Below are 23,667 nucleotides of genomic sequence, written 5' to 3' on the forward strand. Positions count from 1 at the left end.
CCTAGATCCAGAGGGTGTGGAGGAAGGTAGAATCTCCACTGAGTAGTATCTAATCTGTCTAGGTGGGGCTAATGAAAGTAAATGAGGATAGGTCTCTTGTGATACAATAGTGAATAATTGTTATCAGAACTGATTGTGAGGGTTGGAAATGTACAGGTAGACGTTTTATAGCAAGGAGGGGAGTGATTAACTTTTCAGTCTAGGACTGGAGGCCCCTGGGACCATCAATGGAGAAGAGCAGAGAGTGGGACCCTATCCAGAAAAGCAGTGACGACAGAGATGGAGGCAGAGACAATGACGTGGAGAGATGGAGCAGCTGGGGACTTTAGATCCAGAGAGGGAGAAGGGCTGTGGCTGACAACCAGGGTACAGTCTTGTAGTGTATACTCTTTGGGTGGGAGATGATGCATGGAGGGGATTGTAACCATGGCAATGAAATGATATACAATAGAATGAATGTAAAACTTGTGTTCTCCCATGTAAACTATCACATAATTCACAATAAAACATTTTTTAATTAAAAATAAAAAAACAAATAAGGAAGTGAACCCAATTGAGACACAGACCTAAAGTGATTGTCATCTATATTGACATCCTTATACTTCTTCCCTGGAAGAGTTAAAATAACCAGAGCTATTGCAGAGTTGGCTAATTTCACACAGCATTGTTGTTGATGTTAGATGCTCACAGTCAGTTCTGACTCCTAGTGACCCAAGACTACAAATCTTTACAGGAACAGACAGCCGCATTGTTCTCCATTGAGTGACTGGTGTGTTTTAACTGCTACTTTTATGGTTAGTAGTCCAATGCTTGTCCTGCAGCATCACCAGCACTCCTAATGTTTAACATGGTTGTTGTTGTTGTTGTTGTTAAGTGCTGTCGAGTCAGTTGTGACTCATAGTGACCCTGTATAGGGCTTCCAAGGAGAGATTGGTGGGTTTGAACTGCTGACCTTGTGGTTCACAGGGTAGTACTTAGCTTACAGCAGCACACCAGGAGTCCAACAACTAGACTATATATATGAAAAAAAGTATTTACATAGACAATAAAGTACAAGCAAACATCTTTCTGGTGTGGTGCTGTAGGATAAGCGCTTGACTGCTAGGTCAGTTTGAACTGCAAGCTTGGCAGTTCAAACTCACCAGCTGCTCCTTGGACCCTATACAGGGTTACTATGAGTCAGAGTCAACTTGACAACACTTAATAATAACAACAACAAACATCTTTCTTGTAGTCTTTAATTTCAGCCAAGATCCGTCTGATGTAAGCAATGACATCTCTCATTCCACATCCTCTTCTGAATCTGGCTTGAATTTCTGACGGCTCCCTGTCAATGCACTGCTACAACCATTTTGAATTCTCTTCATCAAAATTTTACTTGCATGTGATACCAATGTTACTGTTTGATAACTTTTGCATTCCATTTGTTCACTTTTCTTAGGAAATGGAACAAATATGGATTTTTTTCTAATCAGTTGGTTGGCAAATGCTTTGTTCTATATATTTCACCACAATTTGTTTTTTTAAGAACTTAAATTTTCTAGGCATAATGACTGAAACCAAAGCTTTCACAGAAAGCTGCCTACCCACAATAGAAATTGTTGAGTCACAAGGAAGGAAGGTGTTGGGGAGGAAGAAAGACCTCCCAGGAGCATCTCTTGTCAGATTTGGTCAGCAGCCACCTAGAAAACACATACTAAGAACTGGCCTTTTATGCAATATCTCTATGTGCCCTAATCAACTCAATGGTAACATCTGGTTTGGTTTGGGGTTAATTATTAATATTGACAATCTTAAGAAAGATACAAGTATTACATCAAGCTTTCTCAGAGCGATAGTCCTATTTCTACTTCTCAACAGACTCTTAGATTTCAGAATATCTCCTCTTCTTAGAACTGGAAGGGAGGTTGCCTAATCAAACCTCATTTCATGGAAGAGGAAACTAAGGTTTAGAAAGTTTAAGTGAATATTCAAGGCCACACAGCTACTAAGTCTTTCTTTTTTAATTAGAGCCATTTTCCAACCTTCAAGTTCGCTGTGGTACACGAAGAACCTCAGATACTGCTCTTTGTTCCAGTTACCCTGGCCCTACAAGAAGTTTTACCAACTCTTATATGTGCTCCATTCACAAATTTCCCTTGTGCCCTAAGTTTCATTCCTATTGTACATGTTCTCCTTTGAGAATCTAGCACATCAATAGGTACATGGTAGCCATTTGATACATAACAAATTAACTTATTTGATTCTTACTAACAGTAAAAATAGCATGGCCACCGCATCTTACCTTTTCCAACTTCACAGAAAAAGGATGATCAAGAGATGACCAATCCAAGGCTGATTTCTATGAGACAGAGGCCATGTAGTGTTAGACCAAATCTGACATGAACCCTGCTTCCCATGGCACTCTCTACTTCTCTATTGGGTTTGGCCATTCCTAGTCATGCCACACAGAACTCACAGATGATATTCACAAGTATAGGGTTTATTAGGGAATCCTGGTATGGCATTGTGGGATCAGCACTGGACTGCTAACCACAAAGTCCTCAGTTCAAAAACACCAGCTGCTCCTCAGAAACCCCATACGGAGTCATTGTGAGTTGGAAACACTTGGACAGTGCTTAACAACAACAGGTGAAAATTCAGGAACAAAAATTACTCCAGACACAGTTCTTCAAACAGAAAAGCCTCATCTCAGCCGTTGGCTTGGTCTCTGTCCTGTTCAGGGAACTATTATAAAGCTCTTTGAACTCAGATGATAAATTATCCAGAGGCACAAAACAGAAAGCCCTGCATGGTCCTTGGCCCCATACTTGCTTAACTCCCTCTGTGGGTTAGCAAACCTAGTTTCCCTGACACATAGTGGAGGCACCCACTCCTCCAGCAAGTCTCCTGCCTGAAAACACTCAAACCTCATTTCTCACTCCATGGGCCAGGAAGCCCACCGCTCTGTCTTCTGCCAGCCTTTTGGTTCTGCTGCCTCCGTTGCTGCCATTTCTTGGCCGCTACTTCTCTCCATCTCTTGCCATCTCCAGTTTCACAGCTCTCTCTCTCTGTCTTCTGAATTGAGAAGTTTCTGTTCTGGAATCTCAGGTCAAAAGGATGTGCTCCACACCTGGCTTTTCTTTCCTCATGGTAGTGTGAACCCCACTTTCCACCTCTAGAATGGGTCATTTTAAGCCTAGTGGGATGGCAAAACCAACCAATACTCACATTAGGTTTCCATACATCTTATTTGCATGGCCATACCACCACAAGGGTAGTGTGCAGCTTATTTACATGACGTGCTGGACCGCAAAGTCAGTGGTTCAAACTTACCAGCCACTCCTTGGAAACTCTATACAGGGTGGCTATAAGTTGGTGGCACTTAAGGGCACCAACAACAACAACCAACTTGATGGCATTTAACAACAACACTTAACCCCCTTGGTGGGCCACAAACTTCACATTTGCATAGTCCTAATAACAAAAACCCAGTCATTTGGTGGGAGTTATAAGACTATAGCTAGAAGGATCATAATGAGCAGTTTAGGGCACTACACTTATTAGAATGTGTTTTCTAAAATGCCTTTGCCAATGCGAAGGGTACATGCTGTAATAGTCAAAATTCCAGCAAAAAGGAACACTCAAGGAAGCTGGCAAAATGGAGGGTCCTGCATGGTCCTTGGCCCTATACTTACTTAGTTTCCCTTGCATCCTCAACACTTTCAAAGCTGGAGCAAAGCCAGCTCCTTCCGGAAGACAGCCTTGTTGTTTACAGTATGTGGGAACAAAGAGAGGGACGGATATGTCCTCACAGTTTTCTATTGGGCAACACAATTTCTTTCCCATGTAGAAAGTCACTGGATTTCTTCAGAGGTCCCTCCCCACTGCCTTATATAGCCTACTTGTCTCACATCCCATATTTCAATCTGGCTAAAAGAAGATTATAATGCTTGGGTAATGTGGGGGCGCTCAGCTCCAACACACATGTACACACACACACACCATACACATACACTCTGTGAGTTAACTAGAAATCTGGTCGCTGCATCCTCCTGACCAGCATTTAACAAGGTAGAAAGTGGTAACAACGGTTATATCTTAGGAAAGGAAAGGAAAACTGGAAAGGAAACTTCATTCTTCATTTTATATGCTCTTTTGATCATAATGGTGGCCTGAGCAAACATGGGAAGCAACAAGACATATACACACACGTAACACATAAATAGAAATGCTAGATCACACATGCATGCACAGAGATAGACATACATATAATGGTGTGACTCCAGGGGCTAATGTGCTGGACTGCAAAGTTGTTTTGAACCGCAAGGTCGGTGGTTCAAGCTTACCAGCCACTCCTCAAAAACCCTATATAGGGTCGCTCTGAGTTGGAACCAACTCGACAGCACTTAACAACAACATATATATATATATATAATCAAAAGCAAAAAATAAATCTTTAAAGACCAGAAATTAAACGGGAGCTTAAAGATGGGTAGCCATATCAGGAAGTAGAAGTTGAAGCTCAGGAACTCAGAAAAATACTAGAACAAGTAAGCCAGTTGCCATCAAAGCCACCCCCACTCATGGCAACCCCATGTGTATCAGAGTACAACTAACTATACTCCTTAGAGTTTTCACTAACTGATTTTTTGTGTTGTTGTTTTACAAATTAGCAGGCCTGTCTTTAGAAGCACCTCTGGGTAGATTTGAACCTCCACTCTTCAATTAGCAGACGACTATATTGACTGTTTGCACTACTAGGTTCCACTAGAACTGGTCATGAACCTTAAAGATAGAGTGGTAACATCAAGGTGCACACACAGACCCCACACACAGCAAGGAACTACAACTAGATTACCTGCAAAAAGCTAGAAACCAGGAAAGGCCTGGCCCACCTTTGCACAGAGATAGAAAAACTGCCTGAGACAGGACACAAAAATGAACTGTCTGCCCAAGACCATGGGGGAAAGAGATACAGTCTAGAATACGAAGTCTGAGCAACAAATTGTGAGGACCAAATCTTATCTGTTGAATGATTTAGAAATGCAAGTAAATAAATAACAATAATAAAATTATCTGAACCATGCAACCCAGTAGGGTTCCCATAACTACAATTACGATACTGGACACATGCAAAATTCCCATGGAGGAAAAATTGCTCTTTGAAAGATGAGCTCACAGTCAAATATTTCAAAGCACTAACATTCACAAGAAACATTTGACAACAAATGGGAGAATTCACACCTGAGGAGTTATAAACAACAATGCAATCTGAACATCACTTTAAAATAAGTTGTGTTTAAAATACCCAGGAGAATTTCATATTAAAAATGGAACACTGAACAAACAGGTTTACCTCTTCTCCATCTCAAAATTTTACTATAAAGAACACTGTTGTTGTTGTTAAGTGTTGTTGAGTTGGTTCTGACTCATACCTTACCATGCGCAAAGAATAACTCTGTATAGGATTTCTGAGGAGTGGCTGAGGAATTTGAACCACCAGCCTTGCAGTTAGCAGTCCAGTGTTTGTCCTACAGTTCCACACCAGGACTCCATAAAAAACACAAGGGGGATTTTTTCAAAAAAATAGCCCCACAAAATTCAAGAACAAGGAAACTGTAGAGAAAAAAATAAAAACAGACGAGTTCAGGGAGCTGTTTTTTGTTTTGTTTTGTTTTGTTTTGTTTTGTTTAATGGAAGTCACAGAGTTAGACGGGAAAGTGGTAACTGACTCTTAGACAGGAGTCAGCAAAATTTTTCTCAAAAGAGCCAAAGAGTAAATATTTTAGACTCTGTAGCCAGACTGTTTTGTAGAAGCTACTCAACTCTCCATGAAAACAGACGTAGACAGGAAGTAGACCAATGAGAGTGGCTGTGTTTCAATACAAATTTATTTGCAAATGTAGATATCAAAATTGATTTGTCACATGAGCTTTTGCCAATCTCTGACTGAAAGTTAAGTAATTATGGTAATTATCGGAAGAGCCAAGAGGCATATTGACGTGCACCATAAAAAAATTTTTTTTGTCATTGAATTAATTCCAACTCAAGGGCTACCTCAAGTACGTCAGAGTAAAACTACTCCATAGAGCGTCCAATGGCTACTTTTTCAGAAATCGATCCTCAGGACTTTCTTCCACTGTGCATCTGAGTAGATTCTAACTGACTACTTTTCAGTTAGGAGCTGATTGTATTATCTGTCCTGGTGTGGTGTGGAATAAGCACTCGACTATAAGGGCAGTTTGAACCACAAATTCAGCGGTTCAAACTCACCAACTGCTCGTCAGAAACCTTATGCAGGGTCACTGTAAGTCAGAACTGACTCAACGGCACTTAACAACAAGAGAATCACCCAGGAAATCTGGTTTATGCTAAATCCCCAGAATGACTATGGCTGAGTAGCTCCCTTCTTAACTCCAAGAATATGAGTGGCCAGGATTAGAACTTCCAGAGAAAAATCTGGTGGATTCTTCTCTAGGAAATTCAGAAAAGTTACAAAATCTTGGTATTTTACATTTATTGCCATCTTGCATTAAAATATCGAAGCAAACAATGTTGCACTTGTTTAAATAGAGTTCTGATCATATCATATCACTTCCTCCCCTACTTAAAACACTTTCAAGTTATTTTATTGCTGCTTGAGTCCTATGATAATTAAAGTTTTGTGTAACTTAACTGAGCCAGGATCCTCAGGTTAGCAGTTAAGATGTAGTTATCATCTCCATGATAAGATCTAATATGATGCAATCAGCCCCATGAGGTGGTCTGATGTAATTATCCTTAATTGTAAATCCTCACTTCTATGATGTTAATGGGAGTCCTGATGTGGCACTATGGGTTTATGTGCTGAACTGCAAAGTCGGTTTGAACCTCAAGGTCAGAGGTTCAAGCTCTCCCGCCACTCCTCTCTACGAATTGACAACAGTGATGTTCATGAGGCCAGATGCAATTGACAGGATTAGGTTGTATTTTGAGTAAAATTCTTTTAAAATATACAAGGAGAGAGAAATGAGCAGAACTCAGGATAGAAGAATCAGAGTGGAGTCCATCCTTTGGACCTGGGGTCCTTGCACTGTGAAGCTCCTAGACCCAGGAGACAATTGATGCCAAGACATATGGAGATCTCCAAGGAATACTGGGTCTGTAGATGCTGAAAGGAGACTCGGACCTTCCTACAGCCTACTAAGAAAAGCTTTTCCCTAAGCTCAGCACTCTAATTTAGACTGTCCACCTTGTAAACTGTGAGAGAATGGATTTCTGGTTGTTAAATCCTTCCCTTTGTGGTATATATTATAGCAGCATTAGACAACTAGGACAAGTCCCATTTCCGATGCTCTGAGTGAGAATGCACATATCCTATCTTGTGTTTCCTCCAAGGTCCCTGGATGGCTCAGTTTGAGCTCAATTACCTACCACTTGTCTGTCAGTTTGTCCTACAGTGGTGGCCTGCATGTTATGATGCCATAAGTCATGCAACTGGTATTTCAAATACCATCAGTGTCACCCACTGAGACCTCTCAGTGGAATTTTCAAAATAAGAGAGACTAGGAAGAAGAACCTGGCTGTCTGCTTCCCAAGATTTGCCCATGAAAATCTTGAAGATAAAAGTGGAACATTGTCTGAGACACTGCTGGAAAATGAGCATCTCAGGTTAGACGTCTACTGCCGTTAAGTCAATGCCAGCTCATAAAATCCTATATATATAGGGATGAACAACTTGGACATTGGCTACCCAGTATGGGGCGGGGGGCGGGCTACAGAGGCAAAAAGTGACTGGCTTACAAGCTTTCAAGAGGGAACCTAGATTCAGGGTGGGGGTGGGGGTGGGGGAGGTGGAGCAAGGTAGAATCTCCATCGAGTATGTCCATTCTGTCTAGTCGGGGCTGATGAAAGGAGATGCGGATAGGTCTCTTGAGATACAATAGCAAATAATTGCTATCAGGACTGATTGTAAGGGCTGGAAATGTAAAGGTGGATGTTTTGGGGCAAAGGGAGGGGAGTGATTAACCTTGCAGTCTAGGAGCGGAGGTCCCTGGGACCATCAAAGGAGAAGAGGGGAGAACGGAACCCTACCCAGAGAAGCAGTGATATCAGGGATAGAGGCAGACACGATGATGTGGGGAGATGGAGCAGCTGGGGACTTTGGACCTGTAGAGGGAGAGGGGCTATATGTGGACAACTAGGGGGCAGGTTTGTGAGGTATACCCTTTGGTTGATGGATGATGCATGGAAGGGATTATAACCAAGGCAAGGAAACGATATATGATGGGATCAATGTAAAGCTGATGTCTTCCCATGTAAACTATCACATAATTCACAATAAAGCATTTAAAAAAAAAAAAAAACCCTATAAGGACAAAGTAGAACTACTTCACAGAATTTCCAAGGTCATAAATCTTTATAGAAAAAGAATGCCTCAGCTTTCTCCTGTGGAGTGACTACTGGGTTTGAACCACCAACTTTTCATTTGCAGTTCAACACTTAACACACTGCATCACCAAAGTTCCTTCCTCAGGTTAGATGGCACTCAAAACATAACTGTGGAAGAGCTGCCTACTCAAAGCCAGTTTTTGTAGTTGTTAAGAGCCATCGAGTCAGTCCCAACACATAGAGACCTTGTATAAAGATTTCCAAGGGCCAGCTGCTGGAATTGAACCACTGTCCTTGAGGTTAGCAGGCCAGTGTTTATCCTATAGCACCACATCAGAAACCTCCCTTCCCCCAGAGTAGAGTTGACTTTAATGATGCCGATGGAGCAGACACCAGACAAGTTGTGCATCAAGAGCATCATACGTGAAGAAAACAAAAAAATCATTAAAAAGATAAGAGAGAAAGAGAAGACCAAAACGAATGTCAGGAGAGAATGGAACTTGTTCTTGCTTGTAGAGTAGCTAAAACAAATGGAAGAAATGATTAAGTGAAACAGCTGAACAGATTACAAAGGGAAACTTGAGAAGACAAAGTAAAGTATTATGATGAGATGTACAAAGACCTGGAGTTAGAAAACAAAAAGGGAAGAACATGCTCAGCATTTCTCAAGCTGAAACAAAGAATGCTGAAGTCGTAAGTTTCAGGAAGATGGAAAGAGTTACTATACCAAAGAGTTGGTAGACATTCAAACATATCAAAATGTGCCAATGGTACTGAATGAAGAAGTTCAAGCTGCACTTAACTGATGGCAAAAAACAAATCTCCAGGAATTGACGAAATACCAACTGAGATGTTTTAACAAACTGATGTGATGCTGGAAACACTCAGTCATCTATACCAAGAAATTTAGAAGACTGCTACCTGACCAACCAATTGCAAGAAATCCATATGTATGCTCATTCCAAAGAAATATGGTCCATCAGAATAGGAAAACTATCAAACAATACCATTAATATCACAATCAAGTAAGATTCTGTTGAAGATAATTCAAAAAACAGTTACAACATGGCATCAACAAAAAACTGCCAGACATTCAAGCAAGAGATATCATTGCTGATGTCAGATGGCTCTTGAATGAAAACAGAAAATCAGAAATATTTTTGCCTATGTTTTATTGACTATGCAAAGGTCCAACTGTGTTGATCATGACAAATTATGGATAACATTGAGAAGAACAGCAATTCCAAAACACTCAGTAGTGTTTATGTGGAACTTGTATATAGACCATGAGACAGACATTTGAACAGAACAAGAGGACACTGAATGGTTTTAAACCAATAAAGTTGTGTGTCAGGGTTGTATCCTTCCATCATATTTATTCAATCCGTGTGCTGAGCAAATAATCCATAGAAGCTAGGCAATATGCAGAAGGATCTAACATCAGGACTGAAGAAAGATTCACAAACAGCCTATGATACTCAGATGACACAACCTTGCTTGGTGAAAGTGAAGAGCATTTGAGTGCTTAATGATGAAGATCAAAGACTACAACCTTTGGTATGGATTACATCTCAACATAAAACAAAAATCCTCACAACTGGACCAATAAGCAACATCAAGATAAATGGAGATAAGAATGAAGTTGTCAGATTCATTTTACTTGAATTCACAATCAATACCCATGGAAGCAGCAGTCAAGAACTCAAACCACATATTACATTGGGTGAATCTGCTGCCAAAGACCTCTCTAAAGTGTTAAAAAGCAAAGATGTCATTTTGAGAACTAAGATGTGCCTGACCCAAACCATGGTATTTTCAATTAAGTCATGTGTATGCAAAAGCTGAGCACTTAATAAGAAAGACTGGAGAAAATCTGATGCATTTGAATTATGCTGTTGGTAAAGAACATTGAAAGTACTGGCAGAAGAACAAACAAATCTGTCTTGGAAGTACAACCAGAACACTCCTTAGAAGCAAAGATGACAAGAATTCATCTCATGTCCTTTGGACATGTTATCAGGAGGAATAACATGGCACTAGAGAAAGACATCATAAAGTAGAGCCTCAATGGAAAAGAAGAAGAGTCTCAAAGAGATTGGCATCAATGGGCTCAAATAAAGCAGTGATTGTGAGGATGATGCAGAACCAGGCAGTGTTTTGTTCTATTGTAAGCTATGAGTTGGAACTGGCTTGATGGCACCTAACAACAACACTAACCTAAATGCTGGCAGTTCAGACCCACTCAGCAAGGTCTCAGAAGGCAGACGTTGCTGTGATTGTTGCTGTCATTGTTGTCATTGTTAGCTGCCGTCCAGTTGGCCCCCAACTGATAGCGATCCTATGTGTTAGAGAATAAAATTACTCCATGGGTTTTAGATGTCTGTGCCATTGGTGGTCCTTCCATATAGATTATTGCCAAGAAAAGCCTATTGAGCAGTTCTACTCTGTAATACATGGGCCACTATGAGTCTGAACCAACTTGACAGCAATGGGCTCGGTTTGATTTTGATATTTCCTCCAGATCCAATATGGCGCCTATTTACCTCCTGATGAAGTCCCTGAAAGAGTTAGTTGTGTTTGGGGCACATAGGGTAAAGGAAGATGGATGTTACGGTACACAGGAGAGGTGAAGAGGGGGTAGGAGTGAGAAGGAGACAAAATGAAGGTTCCCAGACCCAACTCTCAGTCCTCCTTCCCCATGCCTGAATTCTTTCTACAGTCTTCTCATATGTTCTGATCCAAATGTATCTCTTAGCACTTGATCATCCCTCTCCTTCCTTTCCTGAGACTTTCAAGCTGGACAGGACAAGGAACCTCCCTCCTAGACCTAGAAGAACATCTTAGACATTTTTCTGGAAATGATAGTGACCTTTTGCTCCAGCATTGTAAGACTAAGCCATCCTTGACATTCACTCCATCTCTGACACTCCATCCCTGAAATTCATCACACCCCACACTCATTCCTTTCCTAAGCTTCACGACACACCTGCTCCTAACCCCATCTTGAACCTCCCTATCTCTGACCCCTCATTGTATCTGCAAACTCATTCCCTCACCTCTGAGCCTCTCCCTCTTTCTGAAGCTCTCTCTATTCCTGACATTCCTCCTTCTCTGGCTCCCCATTTTCATGACTGGTCCCCCACTTCAACTCTGACTTACCCAGTCCCTGATTTCTGTACCGGTCTCTGTGCCAGTCCCAATCTCTGTGCCTCACCCAATTCCTAATCTCAAGTCATCTGTGATACTTCCCCATTCTACATAACCCAACACACTCTCAGTTTTGCTTCAGTTGATTTACCACTCTGTCATTTGCACTTGAAAGAGCCCTGACTTCTTCAGTACTCACCTGTAACATTTTTACACAGATAAAAATCTGATTAAGATAAACCATATAGGCAAATTTGATGAATAAAATGTTTCCAAAGATAACAGGGGTACTGGAGAGAAATACAGATAAAGAGAATGCTTTGTGTTTGTGGTGCATAAATGGATTTGAGCTCTTTAGTATTCATTGGTTCATTCAATAACAAGGATCTCAATAAATATTTACTGAACATTTGCTAGGCTCCAGACAATGTGTCAGGTACCAGGGATTGGAACAAAGTTCTGGCCATATGCTTCAGAAAAAGCAGGCTTTGGAAGCCCTATAGAGCAGGGTTCTACTCAGACTCATGAGATCCCATGAGTTGGAATTAACTAGATGGATACTGATCTTAGTTTAACTTCAAGGAGGAAAAAAAGACAAAGAAATTACTGCAATAAAGCGTGCTGAGTATTGCAAAGGGCAAAGTGTAAGATACTATGAGAGCACTTGGAGAAGTATGGAGCTAATGTAATTTAAAGGATCCTAGGAAGAGCTCTGGTAACGCAGTGGTTATGAATTGGGTTGTGAATCACAAGGTCAGCAGTTCGAAACTACCAGCTGTTCCCCAGGAGAAAGATGAGGCTTTCTGCTCCCATAAAGATTTACAGCCTTGGAATCCCTGTACAGGGTTGCTATGAGACGGAACCAACTCCACGGCACTTAACAACAACAACAGAAAGCCTAGTGTGGTGCTGTAGGATAAGCACTGAACAGCAAGGTTGGTGGTTCAAACTCAACAGCTGCTCCTCAGAAACCCTGTAGTTCTGTGGGATAATGCACTTGGCAGCAAGGTCAGTTTGAATTGCAAAGTCAGAGGTTCAAATTAACCAGTTGCTCCTTGGAAACCCTATACAGCATTGCTGAGTCAGAACTGACTTGAAGGCACCTAACAACAAATAAGTAGAAATAAACCTTATGGCAATTAACAGTAACAACAGACAAGCCTAACCTAGAAAGTGATGTTTAAGTTAAGAGGAAACTAAGGGCCTCTGAAAGAACACTTCATTTTATTTATGGGCAAAGGAATCCTTCTCAGCCTGGTGTACATTAGGATAAACCAGAGTTCTTATGCCCCAGGAAACTGTTCTAACAAGAGTTGAAGTCCCAGGGAACATGACCCACAAACCCAGAGAGATGCCTCTTCTTTGTGTCCTGCCCTCATTCTACTGCAGGGCCAGCCAATAATGTCACACACGAACGTTACTGTATTTCACAGCAAAGATTCTTTCAGAGGCGCCAACCTGGAACCGAAATTTATTAGAAAAAATTGACACTCCAGCTGATTGATGAGTATGTATGGGTTTGTGAGGTTGCTGATGGTCCATATCAGACTGAAAGCTCCAAGAAGAAAAGAAATCAAAGTGGCTCATCTTGATCCATACAAGGCTCAGCATGACCTCGTATGCAAATGGCACCTAACACATTCTGTCTATGATATTGGTCATAATGGCAAAGGAGACCCTGTCTCCCTTTGTCCACCTATCACTCCTAAGAGGAAGATGTTTTCCAACTGAATCACAAGGCCACCTGGTGGGTTGATACTTAAGCAACACCAGCCTCGATGTCCCCAGCAAAAAACTACAACATAACCAATATGAGGAAGTAGTTCCATGAGCTCTGATCAGAGGACAAAGAGCTGCCAAATAGCCTAGTGAGAAAGTTGGAACATATATGTTTCAGGAAGGGTCAAGAAGACAGTCCAGACCACATGAGAAAACAGCTTCAGCACCAATCTTCTGATCTATTGGCAGATTCAGATTTCAGATGTGATCATGTCAATTACCAAGCAAGCAAGTCAAAAATGCGGGAGTTCAGCAGAAATAATGACACTTCCTTTTCATGGAAATGCCAAAAGCCCTCCTTACAAATATCTCAATACTTCCTAAAAAAGTGAGTTTGGCCCCTGCAGAAACCAATCCCTAACTTACACACATTCTGTAGTTTATCTGCCAGACCCAGATAGCATCTCTCCACAGACTACCCACCCTTTCAGGTGATAGTCATTTCCTTACAAAGATGTGATCATTTTTCACTGATAGTTTCAGACTTTTGCAGAGACACTGATAGAGGAAGAAGTGTAAGAGATAATGTGATGACGTGCCAAAAAGTCCTTGCTGACCAGACCGTGGGTGGCCAAAATCTTGAGGAATCCATTGCGAAATTTCTGGCCAATGAAGACATAGATGAAAGGATTGAGGCAGCTGTGCAGGAAGCCCAGTATCTCAGTGACATCCAGGGCCAGGCCAATGTCATTTTGACGTTTACAAGTATTCTTAATCACCCCAGTCCTCATAAGGGTGTCTGTGAGCAGAGCCAGATTGTAGGGCAGCCAGCAGAGCAGGAAGATTAACACAACAGCAAAGATGACTCGCATGGCCCTGTGCTTCTGCCCCATATGGGCCTCAAACAGTGTGCGCAGGGCAAATCCATAGCAGAACAGCATGACCAGCAGTGGTATGATGAAGCCAAAGGTCTGGGGCAGGATCCGGAGCACCATTCTCCATTTTGCTGTATTGTTACCAAAGTCCTCATAGCAGACTGGGCTGGATTGGGGTGTATAGAGGACTCTGCGGAAGAGGACAACAGGCAGGGACAGAAACAGAGACAATCCCCAGATGCCCATACATATGAACTTGACCAAGTGGCGCTTCTGGATCAGAGTGCGTGTGGCATAGACGATGGCCAAGTAGCGATCCACGCTGATAGAGGCCAGCAGTAGGATACCACTGTAGAAGTTGACTTCTTTCAGGAGCGAGACCACCTTGCATAGGGGTGTGCCAAATGTCCAGCCATTTTTCTTGGAAGCTGCCCAGATGGGTAGAGTCAGGGCAAAGAGCAGGTCAGCCATGGCCAGGTTCAGCAGGTAGATATCTGTGACAGAGCTGCTGACCCGGTTGTATAAGATGACCAGAATCACCAGAGAATTTCCCAACAGGTTCAGTAGGAACACCAGGGAATAGATGGTGACCACAGCATTCTTGTTGAGTGCCTCAGTTTCTGTGCTACAGGGGCCAAAATCTTGCTCTGTAAATGGCATGCCAGTGAAATTTAAAAACTCATCATACCATTTCAACAGATCAGTAATATTCCACACATTTTCTTCAATGTTAGCCATGGTTTGGTCTAGTTGAAAGATTAGAAGGAAAGAAATGTGAGTTAGTAACTCAAATTCCAGTCACTCTTATTAAAGATGTGAGAACACTTGTTGGAATATTTTCAGCTACTCTGGTGGTTTGGCAGCAAAAAAACTCCACCCTCACCCCCACCTCCAACTTGAACCTCTTTACAAGTTGGTTTCACCGTTTATTAACCTCTGATAATCTTAGCCCAAGTATGGGAGAAGGTGGAATACAGGTGAAACATCTTGCCTTTGATTAGCCCTACAGCTGCCTCAACTCTACCCTACCTAGGTGCCCTCTTTCACCATCTCCATCCTAAACCATGGCTATGCATTCAGATGGAAGACCAGGTTGATCTTAATCTTATGTATGTAGAGGAAGGCCAGCATTAACCTAAATTAAAAGTGACAAGCCTGTTCCTATAGATCCCTTTCTAGGTTATTTTCCCTTTCTATGTCCTTCCTGAGTCTCCTTTACATCCCATACTGGGACTGGATCGATGTGCAGCTAATGTTCTCCCATGTAAACTATCACATAACTCACAATAAAACATTAAAAAAAAAAAAATACTTGGGAGAAGGAAGTTATAGCAATGAATTGCATTGTAAGTGTTCTGTATGCCTTGATTCTAAATGAGTAATAAACATTGTGATCCACTTATTGAAGGAATTATAAGCACTTGAGAGGATGAAGATCCCACCTTGACCCCGGAAATCATCTCCTAAATGTCCATAGTTCAAATATTCTTTTTAAATTGTGAAACACTTTGTTAAAACTAAATCCTATCAGAAGTCCAATATTTAAAACAGATAAAATTTAACTGCTATTGGAGAAGGCTTCCCTCTAGAGACAGCTCTAATGAGGGTCTCCCAAAATTCTCACGACTCTTCAGAGAATAGTCTGAAAAGTTTTGAAATATCACCAGATTGAAAATAAGGTTATCTAGTATCCAGTCCTGATTGTATCATCAATAAGCTATGTAACCTGGGCTGAGACCCTTTACCTCTCTAGGTTTTCATTCTTATCTGAAATTGAAGAGAACAACTAGATAGCCTCCAGGTTGTGTAGAGGCTTGGGATTCTGTGACAAGTCCATTTAGAACCATACATTGTAGTATGTTCTATCCCTGCCAGTATTTGCATTCTCACAGAACCCATATCTTAGGGCAAAGCAATGAAGATCAAATTGGAGAATTGTAAGCCTCTGCTCACAAAAGGTTATAGTACAACAGGAGCAGGGGAGGATGGTGTGACCCCCTTACCCCCAAGTGCAGCTATGTATGAGGTCATGAGTACATGGCCCACAGGTGAAGAGTCAGGAAACTAATTTCATAGAAATCCTCAAGCTCCAGAGAAATTGATTTTCTAAAATATAGTCAGACCAAGCCCCACTCCCTCAAATAAAGTCCTGGCAAAAAAAAAGGTGTACTGGCAAAAAATTAAGTATTGTCCCTACCTGAGATACTGGCCAGTGGGTCCAATTGCAAGAGATTGCAGCTCAGAAAACAGAACTGACTTTAGAATGAGTAGGAACTTGATGACTAAAGGGAAATCACACCACAACACACCTCCTCTCTGAACCCCACCCATCTCTTTGTTTGCAGAACAGACGAAATCATGCATAGGGAATCAGAGACTCCCAGGGTCCATCCATTTGTTCAAGCAGAAACTCCAGGTGTAAAGTTGAAGTTAAGGGTCCATGAGCTGAATTCCCTATTCTATGTACAATCATTAGTACTCTATTTCTTTTCTTGCATTTACTTTCATTTATCCCTTAAATTCCCTACTAAATCAACTTTGAAAACTTCCAATTTGCCTGGCATGAAATAAAAAGAAAGGACTTGTCTTAATACGGTGGGGACTTCAGAACTTCTAGGATAGAAAAACTTGGGGACAATCTGGTAGGAAAGAGGTAGAGGACTGCACTTATGCTGTGGTTGGACGGCAAACACACACTTTTTACTCATACTGTAGACTTCTTTGAAGTCATGGTGTAGCCCTGCAGGATGCTGCGCTGGACTGTAAAGTCAGTTTGAACATTGTGGGCAGTTCAAACCCACCAGCCTCTCTTTGGAAACCCTATACAGGGATGCTATGGGTTGGAACCGACTCAACGGCACTTAACAACAAAATAGACTTTGGAATGCATTGGGGGCTGTCAAGATATCAGTGAAAATTTGGCTGGAGAACTAGTTCCTTCTCCACCACTAGCTACTCCTGGGCACTACCATGGTTAATGATTGGTTGATTCAAATGGTGCTGACACTGAGGGCATGGAGCCACTCCTGAAGACTGGCTAAACATCTGGTGGGCCTTAACAGCTGCAGCAAGCAATGAATGGAAGAGTTAGGGGTTAGTGGTCATTGCTGGTCCCCTCTTTATAATAAGATACCTTCTCTTGAATCGCCATGAGTCAGAATCAACTTGAAGACTGGGGATGTGGGTTTCTTGGGCTTCTCTAAGAAGCTGCCACCTGTAACTTAACTAATGGCTTCCCCCCTGACTTTATGCCTCTGGCACTTTCATCACTACTCCAATACAGGATGAACCCCATTCTATTGGAATAATGTATTTATGAGTCTGTCTCCCCAACTGACCATGAACTACTACAGAACAGGGATCCTGCTGGTTCACCATTATAGTCTCTGCCACAGAATATAGTAAGTACTTGATCAGGAGGTGTGGAATAAATGACGTCAAACAGATCTGTGATTCATGGACATCATTATAATTCAAAGCATCTATTGGCATGTCTGAACACTTCTGTACCATACAGTCAGACTGGCCTGTCCATCATGGTTACTTTCCAACCATCCTCTATTGTTTAAAGTCAGTGCCCATCTGTGCAAGCATAATAGAGTGTTTCTGTTGCTGTTAAGTGCCGTCATGTCAGTTCCTACTCATGGCAACCCAGTGTAGGGTTTCCAAGGAGATCCTGGTGGGTTTGAACCACAGACCTTGTGGTTCGGTGCCTAGTGTTTATCCTACAGCACCACACCAGGACTTCATAGTTGTAATAGCAGTAGTAATTAAGTGCTGTCCAGTTGTTTCCGATTCATAGCAACCCTGTATAGGATTTCCAAGGAGCAGCTTCTGGGTTAGCAGTCAACTGGCCTTGTGGTTAACAGTCAAGTGCTTACCCGACAACACCATACCATAAACAAGCCTACCATTAATGCCAAATTTGCCATGTCACTGTTCCTACAATTCTGCCACTGGCAAGCAGATTCTTGAATGTAAGTCACAATCTCGTTCTGGGTTCTCTGGCTCTTTATAAATAGTATCAGAAGAATGTAAGGAAACAGTTGGCCCCGAATCATCCATGCATTGTTTGTTTTACTGATGTTGAACTACATATTGTATTTTGATGAGGTTAGAAGATTCCTTGATAAGGAGGGACTCAAAGAAGGTGTTAAGTCCTTGAAGGGACTGGACGGTCTCCTATTAATCCACTGGGGAAAAGGCAGTTCCTGGACAAAGTGGCAAGGAGAAACAGGACTATTTGCAGTCTAGGCTGCAAAATGTCTACATGCACACAAAAGCAAGCTAAGGTGACGTGGGCAGAGACGCCCCTGCCAGGACAGAGTGAGAAAGACCAAGGCCAAGAGCAGCCTGGTCTAATATCCAGTTCCTCTTTGTGCATAAATCCCTTTTGCATTTTCTAAGCCCTCCATCAAGTTTATTCAGCATCCTAATCTATTACAACTAAGCACTGAGGCATTAGCAGAGGATCTGGTCCTCCCAGAGTCTCAGAAATAAAGGACGCTCTGGAGGATGGCATCTTAGTGACGACAATAATTGCTTAGTTCTCCAACAGGAAGGTGGGTCTGGAGAACAAGAGTTGAAAAGAACATTTCACTTGATGTTAGGAAAGGAGATTTGACTGCAAGAGGAAGAGAAGCATATAAAGAGGAGCTTGGAATAAAATTTTGCCCACTTGAAAATGTTCCAGCAAGTCCACCCACCCAACATATCTTCTGTACCTCACTTCCCACTTGTAACTGCTCCCTCTTAATCTGATCTACAATGTTTCTGATAGAAAAGCACTTTTCATTCTACTCAGAACAAGAACACTCACAATGATTGTTGTGACAGGTGCAGCCTTAATGCCAGTCAACTGGAAGAATGTGAGGGTCTCTTTGGAGTGGTTTTGATCTTCCCAGTTTGCTTTAAATGTGTTCTCTATGCAAGACCATGTGAACAGCACAACATAGCTGTAAGAGTAGCTATCTGGTCCCTTTGTCAGCCTTGATAGCTGGACCCAGCATCTCTTACATGCCTCTAAAAGAACCTACTTGAACCTGGAAACCAAAGAAGATGAAAGGGAGATGAAAAAAAGGAATCACCCCTCCTGGTGACCATTGCCACAGTCACAATGATTGGCTTAGAGGGTAAATTTGTGACCTAAGATGATCCAATCAGAGCATGGTACAGGGTATTTATTCAAAGATCATGGGAAACCAGTATGTAGCCTGTGACTGCTGACTGCCATTTTGCTGCCCTTAATGGCAAATTCAATCCAGGGACAAAAACAAATGCACGAAAAAGGGCAGAGCTGCAAGAATTCAGGAGGAACATAACTAAAGTCCTGAACAAACCATGCCCAAAGGGGCACCTTCTCACTGGACTTATCAGTCACATGAAACAATTATTTCTCATTATTGAGACCAGTTCAAGTTGAACTTCCCTCTACTTGAAACTGACAGAGAGCATTCTGGGAAATCACAAATGATTTAGGATGAAAGGAGAGAGGCCGATGGTCACCCTTTTAGGACAATGACAGCACTGGTAGAGGACTCACTGCTTACATTGGACAGTAGCAGACTTCCTAGCCCTGGTTGCAAGCTCTGGTGGAAACAAGAGAAGAACCATCTGAAGGACACTGTCCTGAAACGATTCAGATAACCCCACAAAGGATCCAAAAATCTCTGCTTGGGAATCAGACAGACCACAATTCAAACACTGACTCTATTTCTTTATTAGTTGGTAATCTTGCACCAATTTCTTAACTTAAATCAAAATATATTGTTGTTAAGTGTAGTCGAGGCAGTTCTGACTCATAGTGACCCTGTATAGGATTTCCAAGGACTGGCCAGTGAGTTTGAACCTCCAACCTTGTGGTTAGCAGTCCAGTGTTTATCCTACAGCACCACACCAGGACTCCATCAAAACATACTTAGCTATAAAAATGGAGTCCTCATGTGTGCTGTAGGATAAACACTGGACTGCTAACAACATGGTCAGTGATTCAAACCCACCAGGCACTCCTCGGAAATCCTACCAAGGTCGCTATAAATCAGAATTGATTTGACAGCACTTAACAACAACAACAATAAAAATGGGGGGATATTAATATTTGCCTCCGCAGAAGAAAGATGAGACTTTCTGCTCCTGTAAAGCTTTTTAAAAGCCTTGGAAACCCTATATAAGGTCGTTATGAGTTGGAACTGACGCGATGGCACTTAACAACAACAGTATTGTCTTCATACAGCTGTTATGGTGATGAAATGAGATAAGGGCACAAGATCTAGCACCAAACCATCAGTCTCAAATCCCAATTCCATCCCTGGTCCATTGTGTATCCTTGAGCAGTTCAAATATCCATGCTGTGTCTCAGTTTTCTCATTTGTAAAATAAAAATAGGACCTCTCTTAGATACCTAATTCTGCCATAACAACAATAGCAAAAATACAGAGTGGGTAGCTTTAAAGAACAGAAATATATTTTCTAACAGTTCTAGAGGCTTAACGTCTAAATCAGGATCTTAGTGTCTAGGTTATTTAGTGCTGCTGTGACAGAAATTCCTCAAGTGAATTACTTAAACAAAAAATGTTATTTTCTCACAGTTTAGGAGACTAGATGTTTGAATTCAGGGCCTTCCCCTTGAGCCTTTATTTCTCTGTTAACTCTGCAGGAAGATCCTTGTCTATTCAGCTGTTGCCTGGTTACTTAGAGATCTCCATGTGGCTTGGCATCTATCTTCCCCATCTCAGTTTGCTTAATCTGTTCCTTTTATATCTTGTAACAGATTGCATCAAAGCACTAATCCTGCCTCAGTAACATATAGAAGGCAACCCATTCTTAAATGGGATTATAAACACAGAGTTTAGAACTTAAATGTGATGTTTTCTTTTTATTGTAAATTGAGTGAAGACTTATAGAACAGATCCGTTTTCCATTCAACAAGTCACATACATTTGTTTCACATCATTTGATTACAATCCCCTCAATGTAACATCACTTCCCCACTTCCTACCTGTGTTTCCTGCCTCCATTCCTCCTCATCCCTAACCCTTCTGAATCTACCTACTTTGGTAAATGCTGCCGTTTGATCTCAAATGACGGGTCATTCTATGGTGGACACATCTCACTACAATTACTATTCCCATTATATAACTATCTATTGTTTGGCAGAAACTTGAGCCACAGTCCTGACTTCATTTCTAGACCTGAAGGTGACTAAGAGCCAAAATCTCAAGAGTTTCACCAGTGTCTATCCAACCAGTAAACCTGGTCTTCTTTCTTATTTTAAGTTTTGTTCCACATTTTTCTTTGACTCTATCCAGGACCTTCTCATATGACCCTTTTCAGAGCCATTGGTAGAGATAGCCAGACACCATCTTGTTCTTCTGAAATCAAGGTCATGAAGACCGATGTTTACATTGTCCATTAGTCCATTGGACTAATTGTTTCCATGCATCTTTGATTTTCATGATACTTCTTTTCCCTGGACAGAATAATAGTTACACCTTAGATGGTTGTTCATGGTTTTTAAAACCCTAGTCACTACTCAGCAAAGTAAGATGTAGAGCACTGTCTTTGTGAACTATGTTATACCAGTTGACCTTGGTGTCTCTTGAGACTATGGTCCTGAGCCTCCCTGGTTCATTGACTCATTCCCTCAAAGTATTTGGTAAAGTTTTCATAACTTTGCCCCCTGTATGCTCCACCACATTCATGAATATAATTGCAGTAAAGATAAATACCCATGTACAAATACCCTTTATAAACTTATATGTATTTGTGGGTATAGTCCCACTCTCCCTCCCACATGTTCAGCCTATGTGTCTATCTATGCACCTACTCATAGGTCGCCATTATTGCAGGATTATGCCTATAGCAGTATTGCCTTTAACTTTTACACTTCTCTTAATGTCCTCCCCTGCCTCCTTCATTTTTTACCAATTTCTCTATTATTGTATATTGCTTTCCCCTTCACCCAAGTTAATATACGTCTACCCTCTCATCAGTATTTTACCTTTTCCTCCCCTCCCACTCCTGTTGTTGTTCCAACTCAGTGACCCTTTATAGAGTTTCCAAGGCTGTAAATCATCACAGGAACATAAAGCGGAGCTGCTTGTGGGTTCAAACTCCAAACTTATGGCTATCAGTCCAGTGCTTAGCCTAGAGTGCCACTAACACTCCTTCCACACCTGAGAAGACATCAGGGATATTTCTTTTAGTGTGAAAACCATTTTTTGACTTTTTACATTAGTGGTCTCATACAATATTTGCCCTTTTTGTGATTGACTAATTTCATTCAGCATAATGTCCTCTAAGTTTATCCATGTAATGAGATGTTTCATAGATTCATTGTTATTCTTTAACATTGAGTAGCATTCCATTGCATATATGTACCATAGTTTGTTTATTCATTTTTTTCCATGTTTCCATCTGTTTGCTAATATAAACATGTATTTTCGAAGGACACAATTCAATCCATTCAACTTGGTCATGTCAATCTTTCAGTGTGGTACTCTCTTAGTTTCTGATGGCTAACACAATTTTTGGCATTCATTTGTAGTTTATACATAACCTCCTTATCATATGGTGGGCATGTCCTCCTGTGTGTTTGTTTCTATTCTGGTCTTTTTATGACACCACTTAGAAGTGCCACCACTCATTTGTCACTTTGTCAAACTGTGGTAGTTTGTGTGATGCTGGAAGCTGTGCCACCAGTATTTTAAATACCACCAGGGACACCTATGGTTTTAGCAGCGTTTCCATACCAAGACAGACTCAGAAGGAGATATGAACCATTTTTGAATGGTTAATCTCTGAAAACCTTATAAATAGTAGTGAAACATTGTCTGATATAGTGTCATAAAATGAGCCCCTCAGTTTAGAAGGCACTCAAAATATGACTGGGGAAGAGCTAACTCCTCAAAGTCGAGTTGACCCTAATGATGCAGATGGGACAAAGCTTTCCAAACCTTCACTTGCTGATGGGGCACAACTCAAACTGAGAAGAAACAGCTGAAAATATTCAAAAATAATCAGAACTTGAAGTATACAAAATATGACTCTAAGAATTTTAGAAGTCATCAGAAATTAAGTATAATGCATGAAAATCAATAACCTAGCCATTAATGAACCAAAATGGACAGGTATTGGCCATTTTGAATCAGACAATCATAAAGTTCACTATGCTGACAATGACAAATTGAAGAGGAATGGCATCTCATTCATCAAAAAGAACATTTCAACATCAACCTTGAAATACTATATTATCTGTGATAGGATAATATCCATATGCCTGAAAGTAAGACCAGTTAATATCACTATAATTCAAATTTACACACCAATCACTAAAGCCAATGATGAAGACATCTACCAGATGGACTACGCAGGAATCAAATTGACCACATCTGGAAAAGAAACACTAGAGAAGCTAAGTATCATCAACCAAAACAAAGCCAGGAGCAGACTATTGAACAGACAACAGATTGCTCATATACAAGTTCAGGATGAAGCTGAAGAAAATTAAAGCAAGTCCAGGACAGCCAAAATATGACCTTGAGTATATCCCACCACCTGAATTTAGAGATCATCT

The 23,667-nt window shown here is 41.2% G+C and overlaps 1 protein-coding gene across 1 annotated transcript; it reads right to left on the minus strand.

Annotated features, from left to right (window-relative positions):
* Positions 1-13,757: 13,757 nt before the first annotated feature.
* CXCR1 (chemokine (C-X-C motif) receptor 1) lies at positions 13,758-14,831 on the minus strand. Its single transcript, XM_006867861.1, has one exon. The coding sequence runs from the start codon at positions 14,829-14,831 to the stop codon at positions 13,758-13,760; it is 1,074 nt and encodes a 357-aa protein (XP_006867923.1).
* Between the last annotated feature and the right edge of the window lie 8,836 nt (positions 14,832-23,667).

This window comes from Chrysochloris asiatica, unplaced genomic scaffold (assembly GCF_000296735.1).
Source record: "Chrysochloris asiatica unplaced genomic scaffold, ChrAsi1.0 scaffold00110, whole genome shotgun sequence".
In the NCBI taxonomy this organism is placed as follows: Eukaryota; Metazoa; Chordata; class Mammalia; order Afrosoricida; family Chrysochloridae; genus Chrysochloris; species Chrysochloris asiatica.

Bases quoted from the DNA above. Each gene is read 5' to 3' on its own strand.
- CXCR1 (XM_006867861.1), bottom strand. From the start codon at position 14,831: ATGGCTAACATTGAAGAAAATGTGTGGAATATTACTGATCTGTTGAAA.